Source organism: Paramormyrops kingsleyae, chromosome 7, assembly GCF_048594095.1.
Source record: "Paramormyrops kingsleyae isolate MSU_618 chromosome 7, PKINGS_0.4, whole genome shotgun sequence".
NCBI classification, from domain to species: domain Eukaryota; kingdom Metazoa; phylum Chordata; class Actinopteri; order Osteoglossiformes; family Mormyridae; genus Paramormyrops; species Paramormyrops kingsleyae.
The window spans coordinates 338,643-355,298 of NC_132803.1; the positions used below are offsets into that span (position 1 = coordinate 338,643).

General features: G+C 43.2%; 1 protein-coding gene and 1 long non-coding RNA gene across 6 annotated transcripts in view; both read left to right on the forward strand.

The window, feature by feature from the left end:
- The window catches only part of LOC111859008 (protein SCAI-like), a 41,779-nt gene extending 33,309 nt beyond the window's left edge, over positions 1 to 8,470 (forward strand). For 2 of the 5 annotated variants that reach the window (XM_023841289.1, XM_023841292.1), the window contains exons 11-17: positions 398 to 488; positions 1,716 to 1,815; positions 2,083 to 2,164; positions 2,555 to 2,627; positions 4,882 to 5,055; positions 5,162 to 5,262; positions 5,496 to 8,470. In XM_023841289.1, the coding sequence (XP_023697057.1) occupies positions 398 to 488; positions 1,716 to 1,815; positions 2,083 to 2,164; positions 2,555 to 2,627; positions 4,882 to 5,055; positions 5,162 to 5,262; positions 5,496 to 5,642 (768 nt within the window). In that variant the 3' untranslated portion in view covers positions 5,643 to 8,470. Of the gene's footprint in view, positions 1 to 397; positions 489 to 1,715; positions 1,816 to 2,082; positions 2,165 to 2,554; positions 2,628 to 4,881; positions 5,056 to 5,161; positions 5,263 to 5,492 lie in introns of all 5 variants that reach the window. The other 3 variants (XM_023841290.1, XM_023841288.1, XR_002841721.1) reach the window with 2 other exon arrangements.
- Positions 8,471 to 11,389: 2,919 nt separating this feature from the next.
- Positions 11,390 to 11,777, forward strand: LOC140592046 (uncharacterized). The gene is made up of 2 exons (XR_011992277.1): positions 11,390 to 11,532; positions 11,738 to 11,777. It is a non-coding gene; the product is annotated as an uncharacterized lncRNA (long non-coding RNA).
- Positions 11,778 to 16,656: the final 4,879 nt, after the last annotated feature.

Below are 16,656 nucleotides of genomic sequence, written 5' to 3' on the forward strand. Positions count from 1 at the left end.
GTTGACTTCTCGCAGTCTTAACGGTATAGTGCAAATCCATATCATAGCACACAATCACACCGTTAATAACTATGATACCGGTTTACCGCCCCTGGTGTGTACCCTGCTATGGTTATAATATATGGGAATGGGTAAAATATAATATAATATAACATAAACAATTACTTGATGAATCATCAGATTAATCAGTAGATTACTCAATTATTTATATAATTGATAGTAACAGCTCTAGTATGCACCCTGTGGTGGACTGGCATCCTGTGTGGTATAGGCCCATGGCCTGACCCTGACTGTGATATGCAATTGGGAGATGGATGGATGGATAGCTTGAGCAGTGTGGATATCTCTGTAATCCAGTCTGTGATTGGCTGAAGTATAGCATGTGACATTTTGACAGGAGCTGCCAGCAAGCAGCGTGCTGCTGGTCTACCTGTCAGCCACTGGCGTCTTCCCCACAGGCCGCTCCGATTATGAAGGCACCTACCACGGTACGGTGACCCTTATTTCATAAGCATCATGTTTGTTTGTTTTGTAAACTTTATTAAATATTTATTTGATGCATAAATATTTTGGCATCACTTTTAGATTCTCACAGAACTACAATATCCAATTTTCACTTCCGCATTCTGCCCCTGGATACTCTTGGGAGTTCAGAGCAGCCAGAGTGGGCATGTCTGTAACCTTCTGAATCACTGTCAGCCTTCTGACAAGATGAATTTGCCTAAATCTGCCTCTGTGTGTCGGGAATAAAAAATGAGTCCGTCCTCTTTTTCCTAGTTTTCCTGGCCTGGTTCATGAAATCCTGCTACTGTCTGTTCAGTCAAAGCATATAGTGCTTATAGGTTTTTGGTTCCAGGCACCCTGATGTGGTAGGAATGCCCTGGATGCCCCTAATCAATCACTCTGCTTTGCTTACAGTGGACTAACAACCAGCATGCCATTGATTTCTTAGTGTTTAAAGGTGCATCACTTTTCCTTTTATGAATGAACTGGAACATGACTGGGGCTCCAGACAGTAGCTGTCTGCTGTTTAAAAAATACTGACATTGTGCTTTTGGGTTAGGGATCCATAATTAACAAAACATGGCCCTCACAGAGATGGGGTTAGGGTTAGGGATCCATAATTAACAAAACATGGCCCTCACAGAGATGGGGTTAGGGTTAGGGTTAGGGATCCATAATTAACAAAACATGGCCCTCACAGAGATAGGGTTAGGGTTAGGGATCCATAATTAACAAAACATGGCCCTCACAGAGATAGGGTTAGGGTTAGGGATCCATAATTAACAAAACATGGCCCTCACAGAGATAGGGTTAGGGTTAGGGATCCATAATTAACAAAACATGACCCTCACAGAGATAGGGTTAGGGTTAGGGATCCATAATTAACAAAACATGGCCCTCACAGAGATAGGGTTAGGGTTAGGGTTAGGGATCCATAATTAACAAAACATGGCCCTCACAGAGATAGGGTTAGGGTTAGGGATCCATAATTAACAAAACATGGCCCTCACAGAGATAGGGTTAGGGTTAGGGTTAGGGATCCATAATTAACAAAACATGGCCCTCACAGAGATAGGGTTAGGGTTAGGGATCCATAATTAACAAAACATGGCCCTCACAGAGATAGCTCTGTCTGTGTGTCTGTGTTTGTCTGTGTGTGTGGTTAAATGTCTACATAAGACAAGTAACAGCTGTGATTCTGCTTATGGCAGGGCCGTATGATTTCGGGGGTGTCCTAACCAATACGAACCGGGATGTGGTGAACGGAGAGGCCGTGCAGAAGAGGAACCAGGCCCTGAAGGAGATGCACTGGTGAGGGCAAGGGAGCAGAGCTGCAGTGTGTACATCAGCTTAGCCACACAACATTAACCTGCAAACCCCACAGAAACTATTGTATAAACCACTGGGAGCCATTACAGAGCCCAGGTTGCCTGTCCCTTGAGTGTACTTGTTTTTATGTATATTTTGTATGTGATAAATAGATGAGTTTTTTTTGGAAGGATATGTGTTAAAGTGAGACTGTATCGCCTTCTAAGAGTGTGCATATATGGGCTTGGTGCTGTGCCCATGTCATTGTAGCCTGCACCCCGGAGACCTCTTCCCCTTCACCAGGAAGCCCCTCTTCATCATTGTCGACTCTTCCAACAGCACAGCCTACAAGGTCAGGAGGTCTCTCTTCTATCCACCCCCCCCCCCCCTGCTAACCCGTCTCAGTCTCCCGCTGCCTGCTGGGAAGAAGACTGGCAGACTTTGCTGAGAGGGGCCCAGGAGCGTAGGATTTTAATTAAAGTACACTTTTCAAATGGTGCTAATCGGGTCTGTATTTAGTTTGCTTTGCTAAAGAAGGCGGTTTCGGGCTATGACCAAAGAGTTTATTTGTAACTTGGCTCCCTCTGGTGGCTGGTTTAATACAAAAGGAGTGCAAGAGCTGCTGCAATTAGGAATTAAGTATGCAATTTTTGAGGTGTGAGCAGTCAGGTGCAAAAACAGCCTGTGTTTCATTATGCTTGTTGTCCTCACTGTGGCTCTCATTTTGGGTTTCCCCCCCCAGAATTTCTCGAACCTCTTTGGACAGCCAGTGGTGTGCCTGCTCTCTCCCACAGTGTACCCAAAGAGCATGCAAGGTTGGTTTTGCCCTAATGCAGGAAATCACTTAATTCCAAAGCAATGTGCTGAATGTTTTGTAAATAATACATGCAGTTGTTTCTCAAAATTGTTCTTTGCTGACCACTGTACATGTGGAGTTTGATTGTTCTCCCTTTATGAATGGGTTTCCTCCCTCAGGCTAACTGGCCTCTGTTAGGCTGGCTGGCATCTCTGAAGTTTTTCTGGTCTGATCCCGAAACTAAAATTAAAATTTTGTGTATCCACTGATACCAGTCCAATATTTTGCTAAGTATTAAATGACACATTTGTATGAATACATTTCAATTAACAAGGGAAACTATCTGCATTTAGTGTTGCAGCAGCATTGTTTGAGTATGCTAAGAACAGGAAAATATAATGGTCATGTTGCTCAAGAAATAGCTACCAAAACTCTATAGGAAGAAATCCATAGGCAGTATGATTTACACAGCATGGTTTGATTTATCAGTAACAACTTTAGCAGAAATGAATGGAAATATTTCTTAAAGTGAAAATAGCACAATTAAATAAAATAAAGAAATCAATCATGAAATATCTCTGTATGCCCCAACTAGCCATTCCTGGTCAAAAAGTATGCTTAAATTTCCAGTACAAAATATACAATGGAGAAGGGATGAAACTTTTTAACCAAACTTTAGAAAGAATACAAGTGTGAAAACATCTAGTTTATATAAAATTTACTGTGTTCAGACTCCAACTGAGCACTAGCCTTATTTATATTGTGCTCGGCAATTTTGCTTACTTTTTACTTCAGTTTTACTTCAGAGTAAAGTACAGTAACTGTATTTCCACACAGCCGACATGATGTCTCCGACGCACATGTGTTGCTGAACAACTAGCCATCATGTAGCCTCACTTCTGTTCGTGGTGCATCTCGCTAAAGCTACAAGTATTTTCACAATTTTTCAGGCTATACCTATAATAATAATAATAATAATAATAATAATACATTTTATTTAAAAGGTGCCTTTCTAGCACTCAAGGACACTGCACAATGAAGCATAGAACCATAAAATACAGGGAACATAGAATAAAAGGAGTTTCATAAAAATAATTGTAATAATATTAAGTAAATAAATATAAAAATTATAGAGAAAATGCTAATTTGAAAAGATGGGACTTGAGGGCAGATTAAAAAAGTGAAAGTGAGTTGATGTTTCTGATATCTGGTGGGAGTGAGCTCCAGAGCCGTGGAGCAGAGCGACTGAAGGCCTTGTACCCCATGGTGGTAAGACGGGCAGAGGGAACAGCCAAGTGAATAGAAGAAGATGATCTGAGGGTGCAGGAGGGGGTAGCAATGTGAAGGAGATCATGCAGGTATGGAGGTGCCAGGTTGTGAATGGCCTTGATGGTGATGGAAAATCCCCCCCCAGATTACTACCTTGTCTAATCAGCAGCTCAATTAAGCCTAATTCATTAATAACTTAGCCAAACTATAAACCAGTATCGACAAGGACTTAAATCAATGAGGCAAAGCACCAAGCACAGAAGTACTGAACAGGCATTAATATTTCAGCTATAGACATACTAGATTTAACTGAGCATGAACATACATGTGCGGTATTGTTCTATTCACTGTCCCTTTATGGAGCTGTGACATTAAGCCCATAATACTGTAGGTTCCTAGTTTGTCTGTATCGCTATGTCTAGAAAGGAAGGTGTTATGTGAAGGCTTTTGTGTTCTACCAAATGTAAGAAAAGATGTTTGTAAGCTGTTTTTTCGGGAATTTCTTTGTTTCTTTGGGCTGAGCTCCTGTGTTTGGGGGCCTTTCATTCAGTATTCAGTTGTATATTGTTTTTATTGAGTTATGTGAAAGCGCAGCGTCCCTCGTGAATGTCAGTTTGGTGTGTTCCTCGGTGCCGTCTCAGCCCAGCGCAGCGTCCCTCGTGAATGTCAATTTGGTGTGTTCCTCAGTGCTGTCTCGGGCCCCGTGCTGTATTGCTTGTGAGAGTCGTTGGTTCTGTGTGTTTCTCAGTGCCTTCTCAGCCCCATGCAGCGTCACTCGTGAGTGGCAGCAGTTTGGTGTGTTTCTCAGTGCTGTCTCAGTGCCACACAGCATTCACTTGTGAGTGACATTGGTTCGGTGTGATTATCAGTACCGTCTCAGTCCCACATGGTGTTCGCATGTGAGTGTCATCAGTTCCGTGTGTTTATCAATGCCATTTTCTCAAGTGAGTAGCACAGTATTATGGCCTGACTCCAGCTGCTTTGTGTCTGCGTCTCCTCCCCAGATCAGACGCAGCGAGGCAGCCTCTTCACGCTCTTCTTGTACAGCCCACTGATGGCCTTCCTGTCTGTATGCGGCCTCAGCAGCCTCCGCCAGAGCCTGTGGGAGAAGGCCCAGGATCTGCTGCGCAAGGCGTTCCGTGACATCGGGCAGGCACTTGTGCGCTGCCGCTCCATAGGTACCCCACCTGTGAAGGGCTTACAGGCCACCACACCTCATCTGTTCACTCCAGGAGTCCCTGTCATTTCTTTCTGCCTCTCACGCTGCCTGTACTCTTCCCACAGACCAGGCCTTCCTGCAGTTCTACGGGGACGAGTTCCTGCGGCTGCTCATCATCCGCTTCATGTTTTGCTCGGCCACACTCCGGCTGCACAAGCTTTTCCGGGTAGGTACAGCCCCTTACAGTCTAAACATGCTTTTGAAGGGGACATGAATCCATGCCCTATATCTGCTTGCAAGTAATGCTCAGTTATTGCTCAATACTGGATTAAAAATAAATGTGCAATATAACATTCAAATATGAAAATACTTTAAAAAAATACTAGCACTGGGCTTAAATTGTCCTGAAATGGTGTGATGTTACAACTGATGGCATGTATCTCCATCTGTCCCCAGCAGGAGTCGCGCAGCTTTCCCGAGTCGTACCCGCAGCTGCCCAAGCAGGACACGGTGGAGAGCAGCCTGCTGCAGAAGCATGTGCTGGAGCTCGCGGCCATGCTGGACGTGCAGGACCTCTTCTATGACAGCACGCTGGACACCTACTGACTGGCGCTGTAAAAACATGCACACACTCACAGGCATGTTCACACATGCATGCACACAAACACACACTCACTCACACACACACCGAATGCTGCTTCCTACAAACCAATACACAAGCATTGATTGGATTCAGTAGTTTCATATCTGTGACTTTTCAGTGACTTTTCCACATCCTTCTGCTTGCTAACTGTGAAGAGGTCATGGCAGCTGTCACATTGCTTTGTTCCCGGTACTAAGAGATATGCGCTGATAGAACAGAGTGACGCTGTGGGCTGCACACGTGCCACACAGCCCACATCGCACATGTGTACACACACACACACTTACTTACATACATACATACATACATCACACCTACCAGCAAACAGAGCAGCTCCCTGACTGACAGCAACGTGAACGGAGCCGATGGCCACTGGGACGACATCACTGCCTGCAAGCAACTGCTGAAGTTTACCTCTGAAGTTGCTTGCACAGTTACCCCCAGGCGGACTCCCGTGTTCAGCGGCATCACGGCATGCGCCGTTGGAAAGAGACTGCATCAGATGCACATTCCCACCCGCTTTTTCCAAACATAGTTCTATCCTTGTAACTTTAGAAACATTCACTTTTTACAATGTAAATTAATCATGTTTGTTTAAAAGGTTCTGTTTTTTATTATTATCGATACTGTAGCTTCCCTGCATGCAGAGGTTGGTGTTGCTGTCTCTGTTATCTTCCTGGGGCTGCTGCAGGTTGCCATTGTCGTCCTCTGATCCCCCCTGTCTGCTTTCCAAATGGGTCTTCCGGGAGTGACAGTGTCATGTGTCTGTAGAGGTCAGCCAGTTGAGCTTGTTGGCCACGCATGTGTCTCCATAGGCAGGCCTGGCAGAGGACATGCATGATGCACAGCTTCGCAGTGTATCAGTAGAGCTTTATGCACAAAGGTCTTCCATTGGTCAGATCGTCCCCCTTAAACCTGCACATCAGTCTGTGGCGTGCAGCCTGTTTAGTGTGTTATACTGTCTGTACTCCAGCATTTCACAGCCACATTGCCAAGTCCCCAGAATTGGCATGGTCCTTATGGTGAATGGCACCTGTCCCAGAAACGCAGGAGAATGCAAGTGGAGAGGCGAGTGCACATAGATACGTATGATCATGCAAAAGGGAAAAGGGAAGGGAGCTGGCATGGACCCCTCCAAAGCCAGTGCCACTCAGAGGCTGGGGGTGAGCTGCACCCTAGGGTCCGTGCTAACAGCCACTCACATTTATAAATGTATACATATGTATATAAGTGTATAGGTGGTAAACATGTGAGTGGTCTTGTTTTTAGTATGTATGGGATTTTGTCACAGAATCCATTAAAAGACACTTGTTTGGCTCCATGTCCCCTGGAGACATTGCTATTGGACCGTGATACTGTCTGTGCCCCACCCCCTTCTGTTTTGTCAGCTGAGCCTGGCCCTGCCTACATTCCAAGGACAAGAAGGGCGAGCTGATGGGGTGAGGCTTCCCACTGCCCTCCCCACCGTGTTAAGGTGGTGACCCTGGAGCACTTTGGGACTGAATCATTCCTCTGTCTCTTCCTGTGACTTTTTAATCTGTTTTATCTGACTGATGATAATAATAATCATAATAATACCTTGCACTTTACTGTATTGAAATATGAGCTCCTTTTGTTTCTTGTGCTGTTGGTATCAGGCATGTTAGTGACCCCCTCTCAGTTGTGCTGTTTCTCATACCCCTCTGCACGTGACTGTACCTTTCACCTTGGGACAAGAATACCCACAAGAATTTTTATACAGTCTTAATGCACAGAAGCTGCCTGTCCCTGAATCCCTGAATGATGGGCTTATAGGCCACCTTCCAGAAAGTCGCATGATGCACCCCTCTCTGGATTTACAGGATTGGAACAAGTGCTGAGGCATTTATTGCCATTGCAAAAATTATTCTCGAGTCCTGAGTTTGTTTTATGGTATAAAAGATAAGTTGAATCTATAAATGAAATCCCAATGGATTAATCACTGCCAGACTAAAAGGAGCATTCCCTAGAATGCAGCAGCTGGACCCTAACCCTAGGCAGTCTGTGTCGTGGACACCATTGCTCAGTGCCATTTACAGGTGGAGCTTCACCGCGTCCTTGAATGGTGCCAGGCTGGCCTCCGTCTGTGGGCTCTGCATCCATTCCTTCTCAAAATGGTCACTGCTTAGTTGTTTGTCCAGTGATTGCAGGCTTTGGGAGCTAATAGCACAGATTTAAAGGCCAGAGAAAGAAGCACAGGCATATTTATTTGGAGAGCAACAAGGTACTTATCCTGCAAAAAATAACAGTTTTCCTCCAGGAGACAACAAAGTGATGAAACTGTGGTGCAAGTGATCGCGAAGTACGCATCACACAGCACTTTTCATGTGTGTAAAATGTGCTCATGGAAGTAACATAGCTACCTTTCCTTGATAGCATCTCGTAAAGCGTGAAAAGTGAAAGCGCAGCACTCGAATGCTCCAGGCTGTTTTTTACACCGTAATTTGTAAGCTGATCTAAAATGTTACTCAGTTCGTATGAATGATTTTGTCATGGTTCCTACTGTTGCACGAGGGACTGCTATAAAGGTGACAGTAGTTAGAGAGTATGCTTTATAAGTTCAGGGTTGGTACTAGTTACTAGTTTAACCAGCTTCATTTTGTTATATTACTTAAGATGTTTTGTCCCATTTGTTGCCAAATTATATTATTGTTCATAAAAGAAAAAAATAAACATAAGCATCCCAAAACATGGAGCTTTCTTTAAAAAGTTTTAACTGAATGCTATTTAAGAGTAATAAAAGTGGGACTATGTATTGTTTCCTTTGTACAGAGTTCTTGTGGTCTTTGTTTTATGTTCAGTCAGCGAGGTAGAATCACTGAGAAACATTGACTGCCTGTTAATATCACTCGAATAAAACAAGACCTGGGCAGAACAAGCACAGTGTCTCACTGATTAAAAGAAACTTTGGAAGAGACTTCTAAACCTACAAGGGAAATGTGAACATGTCTGCTGGACTGCAATTGTGATGGCAAGATGGTGGAATACTTGTGTGTATGCAGGACATGTGTGATACAATGAGTGAGAAATGCCTTTCGGGCACTAAAGGACACACCCCACTCCTGCGAGCTTCATTTGGCCTCATGTATAGAAAAGGCTACAGTTGGCATATACAGTTTATGCCTACTGTATCACCATTAAGTCCCAGAGTGAAAATTATCCAGTCATAGCAGACAGCTGCCTTTTTCATGGCTTGCTTTACTTTCAATAGGGTTTATTAACACTAATCTTTGAGTAACTGAGAGTATAGGCCACATTACATGCAAAATGAAACACCACTAATCTAACAAAGCCCATACACCCAAACCCAGCCCATTTCAGTCCTTTCCTCCATTGAATGGCATTGTGAGTGCATCAGAGCAGAAGCTATTAAATCCTATACTTCATTTGGCTGCCCATTCAAGCTACCCACACTGCAGATCCTGTAATATAAAATAATATTACCCACACCACCACTCATAATGAACAGTAATGAATACGTACAACAGTAATTACTCAGGGTATTAAACAGAATAGATCCCAACTGTCAGCCAGTATTTGGTTCCATGGCAAGGTTTTTAGTTCAGCACACACGACAGATGAAAAGCTGATATATCCCTGATACACAAGCCAGTCAAAATGTTCTGCTCCTGCACACAAAGAGAAAAGCAACAATATGACAAGTGCAAAAGGTTTTTGGAACAAAAAGATGTTCTGTCCTACAGCACTCCAGTCAAAAACCTCAAACCCATCAGGAATCTTCTCTCTGAAAATGTCTGTCCCAGGAACTTGAGAGCTGGAGCAGATCTCTCGAGTGAAGTGGGAGATCACTTACATCCATTCTGCAAAGCTGGTTAGATGCTATCCAGTAGATTCAGAGGTAGCATTGTAGCAACAGGTAGCCTCCCAAATACTAACTTACACAAGCAATTTTTTTATAGCTTTTATTTTCAATGTTGAAAAATTACTGAAAAATGACGAATTCTGGTATTATTAGTTGTGTGGTTTAAAAATAAAAATATGAACTTGACAAGGACGTGTCTATTATGTGATGTTCCTGCATCATTTGTTGTTTTGAACACACTTGCAGGATGTGAGTATGCAGGTTACTAGGAATATCACATGCCTATACTGAGCTCTTTGTGTTGGGTAAACTTACATACTTACACAGCAACTTAGAAAGTTGACATTTCTGTCTTCATGATCCATTTTTGACTATATCATCAAATTGACCATATCATAAGACATTTCTGATAGCACTAGTCCCCAAGGCCTCCTTCAGCCAGCCTTATGAATATTGAAGAGTCTCTAGCATCATTTGGCAAGACTAATTGCTTTTCCAGAAGTTGCCTATAGATGGCAGTGCCTTCATTGCAGTTGAGCCTCCATGGGGCTCTATAGACAGACTGCTGTAAACATTTACATTTACATTTACAGCATTTGGCAGATGCCCTTAGCCAGAGTGACTTACATAAGTGCTTTAAGACTGTACAATGAATTTTTCCCGATACTAGCTCAATAAAACCAAGGCTATGAATACCATCGATCTAATACTCTGTTGGGAAAGTGCTTTTTTTTTTTTTTTTTTTTCTTATATAAAAGGAAAAGACAGAGTATAATGCCAGAAGTGTTAATTCAGGTATTTCTGGAAAAGGTGTGTTTTAAGTCGTCTTTTGAAGACATTCAGTGACTCAGCTGTTCGGACATCTAGGGGGAGTTCATTCCACCAACTTGGTGCCAGAGAAGAAGAGCCGAGAGGTGTGTCTTCCTTGTGCCTTGAGGGGTGGTGGGACCAGTCGAGCAGTGCTGGAGGATCGGAGAGATCGTGGTGCAGTGCGGGGTGTGATGAGGTCTGTTACTGTCAGGTGTCCCAACCCCAAGGTCACATAAAAATGGGGCAGGAAGAAAACATTAAATGTATTTCCCTTAAAGTTTAGCTACAAAGAGTGCTCTGGGTATCAGCTCAATAAAATGTCACACAAACAGACATTACCAAACTACCAGTAAAAACTTATTGCTTCTGGGGTCTGTGACTTCCATCTCCCCACCTGGCAACCACAAGCTCTTTCTTTTCTAATTGGTTGAAAATGTAACTGCAGAATTCATTAGTTTGCATTGTTAATATCATCTTCAAAAATTTGAGCTACTTTGTTCTTCTGTTTTTCAGCTGGCAGGCTGGTGAAACACAAAACACATCTGATTCAGAAAATAATTCTGGAAAAATAAAAAATATAGAAATGAGAAAAAAAACTTTCTGAAGACATGGAGAGGAAAATACTTTAGTTATCTAATCATATCACACAGCTGCTTCCTGTCCAGATTATCCTGGGATATTTTAATGAATAGATTTATTTAAATAAATCAGATAATATTGTTAAATCTAAGGCAAATGGATGAGTGACACAGTAAACAATAAGTGGCATTGTTTCCTGGTCTCCAGGGATGTCGGTTTGAATCCCACCTCAGCTTGGTCTGTGACATTCTCCTGCATGGCTTTCCTCTAGCGTCCTAAATTACCTGTAGTGTATGATTGTGTGCATTGGCGGAGCGGGGGGGTGGCTTACTGGGCTTAAGCCCGGGTTGTTGTTTCAGAAGCCCAGGGTCTTTTAGAGTGTAATTTATTTCATAGTTAGATGCCTGACTGACAACTGTATAAAACAAAAACTACACACAATATTCGAAGCACATAGCGCACAGTCGTAAATTCCCCATAATTTTGGTATGATCCGAGCTCAGGCACTAGGCGACTGAGCACAGCACTTACGCATGTGAGCAAGGGGGGAGAAGCTGCTGCCTGCGAATTTGCTGTAGGAGAAGTGCAGACAGGCAGACAGAGGAGAGCTTAAGTTTGACCAGGTACCAAAGCAAATCATTCGTACTGTACAAATAGCTAATGTAAATATGACACTGACAAAAGATTGATATCAAACTGATCACTTGACCCATATTACGTTACTTGCTCTTCGAGTGAATCAAGAAATGGCGAAATGAAAAGCCGAACAACAATGCTGTTTTTTTTAGAGAGTCTTAGGTTACATGTGTGTTTATTTCATATTTTCAGTTGTTACCCTCCACGGCTAAATAAAGCACTCTAAATCGGTTTCAGTTATGTACTGGTGTACACAACAATGGACATAAGGGGCTTCTTTCACAGAAAAAAACTCAGGTAAATGTTATTTTATATATTATGCTTTGTATGTTGTTCAATATATTTCTATGCAAAAAAAGAGGAATTTCAATACACAGCAGTATATTCACAGTTGAAACCAAATATTTACATACACTTTAGGGAAAAAACATAAAAACATTTTTTTACTGTTAAACATCAATTTAGAGTAAACTTTTTTGTTTTATATAAATAAATATTGAAATATCTTTTGAATTAGTTAAATGTCAGAATAAAGAGAGAGAGAGAGAGATGTCTATTTTTTATCACTTTCATCAAATTTAGGCGTATATATACACTATGTTTATTGTGTCTTTAATTAATAAGAAAACTCCAGACGATTCCATTCTGAGCTTAAGAAGCTTCTGATAGGTTAGTAGAGTCACAGCCTAATAAATCTTCAACTTCACAGCATGTTTTTCAGTCATTTCTAACCCCGACCCCCCCCCCCCCCCCCCCCCCCCAATCCCACATGCATACTACCCTTTGGGGCTAAGCCCCGGGTGTATAAAATGTCTGACTCCGCCTCTGATTGTGTGTGAATGTATGTGCCCCAGGATGGATGGCCATCTTGTTCAGGCTGTAACCCAGTAGGTTAGCATGCTGTGCCTGAGATTGGAAGGTCATCAGATGAAGTTCTAGGGTCAGCACAGTCATTTCTGATAAAATGACACCTCAAAATGCTCTGGGAACTTACTCTCACTTGTGTGTCCCTGTGCTGCCTGGGATAGGGTACAGCCCTCTGTTACCCTGAGCAGGATAAATGACAAAATATCCAACCAGGACTAGATTCTGGGCACTCTTTAAGAATGTGTAGAAAGATGCTCTCAGTAAAATGTAATTATTTACATGGTCAAAATTAACTTTTATTTGTTATGAACTTAAAAAATTCTTCTTTGCTATTTTCTCTTTGTTTTTTTTCCCTGTTAGTTTCAGAGAGTTTTCTGGATGCTCATCTCATTAGTCCCAGTTCTGGAGAGAAGGGGGTGAAGTCAAAGGAAGCTTTCTGCACTCCTCTGTGCTGGATTTCACACCAGTACACTTTGGAGGCTCTACCATGTAACAGGTAAACAGTGTAATACAGGAACAAGCAATAAAGAAGCTTATCTTCAGGGTGAACCTGCATGAATATCCTCGGCTAAACTGTCCTTTTTTAATTATCAAATATAAAAGCATTTTTTGGAAATAGACACTTAAACTTGTTTTTTTCTATTGTCAGTTTATCAACTTGTGCTTCTTTTTTTTTTTCTTTTTACAAAGCAAAGAAAATCATCGTGATCCGACATGATGACAAACCATTTCAGTCAAAAAATGTGACACCTCTGATATTGTGCATAGATAACAGTGATTGGTGCTGAACTGTTTTTGGGTGGAGATAAAATGTATTAATAAAACTGCAACTATCCCGAATATCACGTAAAGCAGTGAGAACTGGTTTTCAGTTAATTTACCTGGTAAAATAAAGTTTAAATAAATCACATAAGTGCTCTAATAGTACACGTAAGTTAGTGGTTTATTTATTGTTAGTTACTGTAATGTTGCAGTGCTTTATTTGGTTAATCGTTCAGTCTGTGAAGAAGGCATTCAAGTAAGAATTGCATTGTAGTATGACTCATTTCCTGGCGCGTACAATTTATATTAGGTCAGCATTCACGGTTCGACTTCTGATATTCAGATCGAGTTCTAGGTCAAACTGCTTTGTTCGACTTTCAAGAAATTCGAGTTCTAGTGAGTTCGAGAACCGAGGTACCACTGTGTAGTGTTTCCCAATCTGGTCCTCGGAGGCTCACAGATGCACTATGTTTTTGTCCCTCTAAGCTCCCTGCCAGGCAGTCTGCATTTTTGGAGCAAAAACATGGACTATCTGGAGGTCCCCCAGGACCGGGCTGGGAAACACTGGGTTAGTAGATTGATAAATGTAACTGTTTGATTTTTTTCCTGAGGCAGAGCAGGTCAGCCAAGATTGTGATTTGGTGGGCCAGCCTGGAAATACTTCAGTCAGTACTGTACTTGCCCACAGAAGATCAGGCCACCACAGGCTGTGTAATAGAGCTCAGAATAGCCAGGGTTTGCTGATAGATCTTCATGTCATTCTCCTGCTTGTTCTCCATCAGATAGTGCTCTGACATCTGGACTGAATCATCCTGTTGGTTTCAGACTTCATGACCAGGACTCAGTGTATCCGTAAGGATCAGGTGTGATGTCCAGTCAGACAATGGTGTGACAGTAAGACTACATTCATCTCCACACATAGAGGGTAGCTCAGGGTTTGGCAGTTTCTTTCTGAGACACCATTGCTGACCTTAGGGATGACAGGCCGGTAATGAGGGTGGTGTACATTCACACACAGTGACAGGTTCAAACTGATGACATTCTGTTTCCAGCCTGGAAGCACGCTGACTCACCCTCTGGGAGCACCTCCATGGGAATGGAACTGGAAGAACCAGCAAAACGGGTACGGCCATCGGCAATGGATCCAGCCCCTGCCTGAAGAACCTTAACCCTGGGTCTCATCAACTTGGACGGGAAGAATCCTGCATGTAAGTGAGAGCCTGTCCTGTTTGCAAAGCCATCAGTCCCATAAATCTCAGTCTTATAATTGTTTTTAATAGCAGATAATTTCAGCCAACTTAAAACCATGTATCCAGTTCAGGGCACTCATTATGGGCAGTTTAGAAAGAGCTTTTTGCACAATGAAAACAGAGCAGCCTGAGAAACCCCCCGAGCCACCCCCCCACAATGGAAGTGTGAGGCAGTACTGGTATGTGCTGGCGTAACACTACACAGGGGGGTCTTATGCAGAGTTTTAAAGATGTGCTTTTGCCATTTATCCGTAATTTATACATTTTACTGAAGTCATTCACGCAAGCCCCCCCACATCGAGGAATGTGATACCCTCTTTTACAAGTTTGTCAACCGGTGTGTGCCCTCCTGGTGAAAGTATAGCATGCGTGTCTGGGAATGAGAAAAGATGAGCTAGCTTTGGGCCAGGGAGTTTAATCTGGAAGAGGTGCATTGAGAGGCTACATTCATCAGCTGGACCATGTTGGCAGTCATCAGCTTCACTCAGAAATGGCACTGCAAAGCCTGGCTCATTCTTCAGCTTTCGTGACTGAAGATTCCCAGGGACCCTGTGACCCTGACCAGGCTAAGATGAAAGAATGCATTTTTAAAATATTTAATGTAATGACTGTGCATGGTTTAAGTGGTGGTAAATACTGCCACTGCCCACAGGAGCTGTTTCACCTTATTTTTAATAGAATTACTTAAGCAAAATAAGCGCACAGTCCTCCCGACTCGCTGACACCACATTCCCCAACATTACATCACCTCCGATACACGCCTGTCTAATCTGGCAATCGGTTTGTTTATCTCGCTGGCGCCGCCCTCTGGCTGTGGGGACCATCTGTCCACCTCCACACAGAGCTGGGAAGGTCGGGGGTCTGCTTTTAGGCTGTGAAACACGGCAGGCTGGTCCCCCCCACCAACTCTCTCTTTAACACCACAACCTCCGGCCCTGTGGTGCCCCCATCTGGCAGGTCGGGCACGGCCTGGCTCTGTCCACCAGCTTCTGCTCACATTTTGGGTGTATTGACGCCAGCTTTTTAGTGTCACGGCTTTCTAGCACCCCCTTTTGAGGAATCACAAAACTGAGCCTTTCCAGAAGATGACGCCATTGGTTTTGGGTCATGTGCAGACCATGAGATGGCAGTGAACACATGCAGGCACAGACACACCTTTCAGCAGCATTTTAGTCACTGGCCACACATTACTCTGCTCTGAGTCTGCCAAAGGCTCCCACAAGAGAAAAGCTAACTGCAGCTTCAGTTTGACACATCCATCCATTTCCTGGAGCTTATCCCAGCCTGAATGAGTTAGGGGCACACCCTGGCCAGGAAGCAAGTCCCTCACAGGGTCAGACATCAGTCTGCATAACTGCATCTCTTTGTAGTGTCATAGGAAACCAGCACACCATAGAGAGAACATACCAACTGCACACAGACAGAACAGAGATGCAATTCAAACCCACAACTCTGGAGCTATGAGGCAAGAGTGCTGTCCACTGAGCCAGCAAAAAGCAGGTAGAGATGATCACAGACTGCTGTGTTTAGCACAGCCTGGAGTTATAGCAGAAATAGTGACGAACGTATTCCAGAAGCACTGTGCCACCTTCCACTGCTTCACTAGTAACATCTCAGCAATGGTGCAATGGCCCTGCAGTTCCCATGAGCCCTTGAGTAATAGGTGAAATAATTGCTTCTCTGATTGGCCTAATTTTAACCTTGTCTCTGCCGTGGAAGCCGCTAGTTGTTTAGAGTTTTTGTCCATCAGGACTGAGGAACATGATGTGTAAAACACCCCCTTCTGGCCAAAAGAAAACATAACAGGACCCCACCCACACATCCTGACTTGGACCATCGAACTATCAAAGAGTTTTAATGACGAGGCAAATCTTCCCTGAGTGATATCTATGTGTGGTCGTGACCTTTGACCTTGAATTCCTGACTGTCTACTATCAAACAAGTGCAAAGACAGGAAATGCAAATATGCAGCAAAGGTAACGACACAGAACAGGACAGCTAAATCCCACATCAGGAAGGGGGCTGCTTTGTATAGTCATAGATGAGAATGCTGTCTTTTACACTGTTAAATGTTATGTAAATCTGTATCTGCTCTGATTACACCAGCTCTGCAGGGTGCAAAAATTTTAATCTGTGATTATCGACCTGAAGGTCCCCATGTAGCACGTGATATTTCAGAGGAACAGCTGCTCTTTCTCCAAAGTGTAAAACTAGCTGAGGACTTGGGGATGG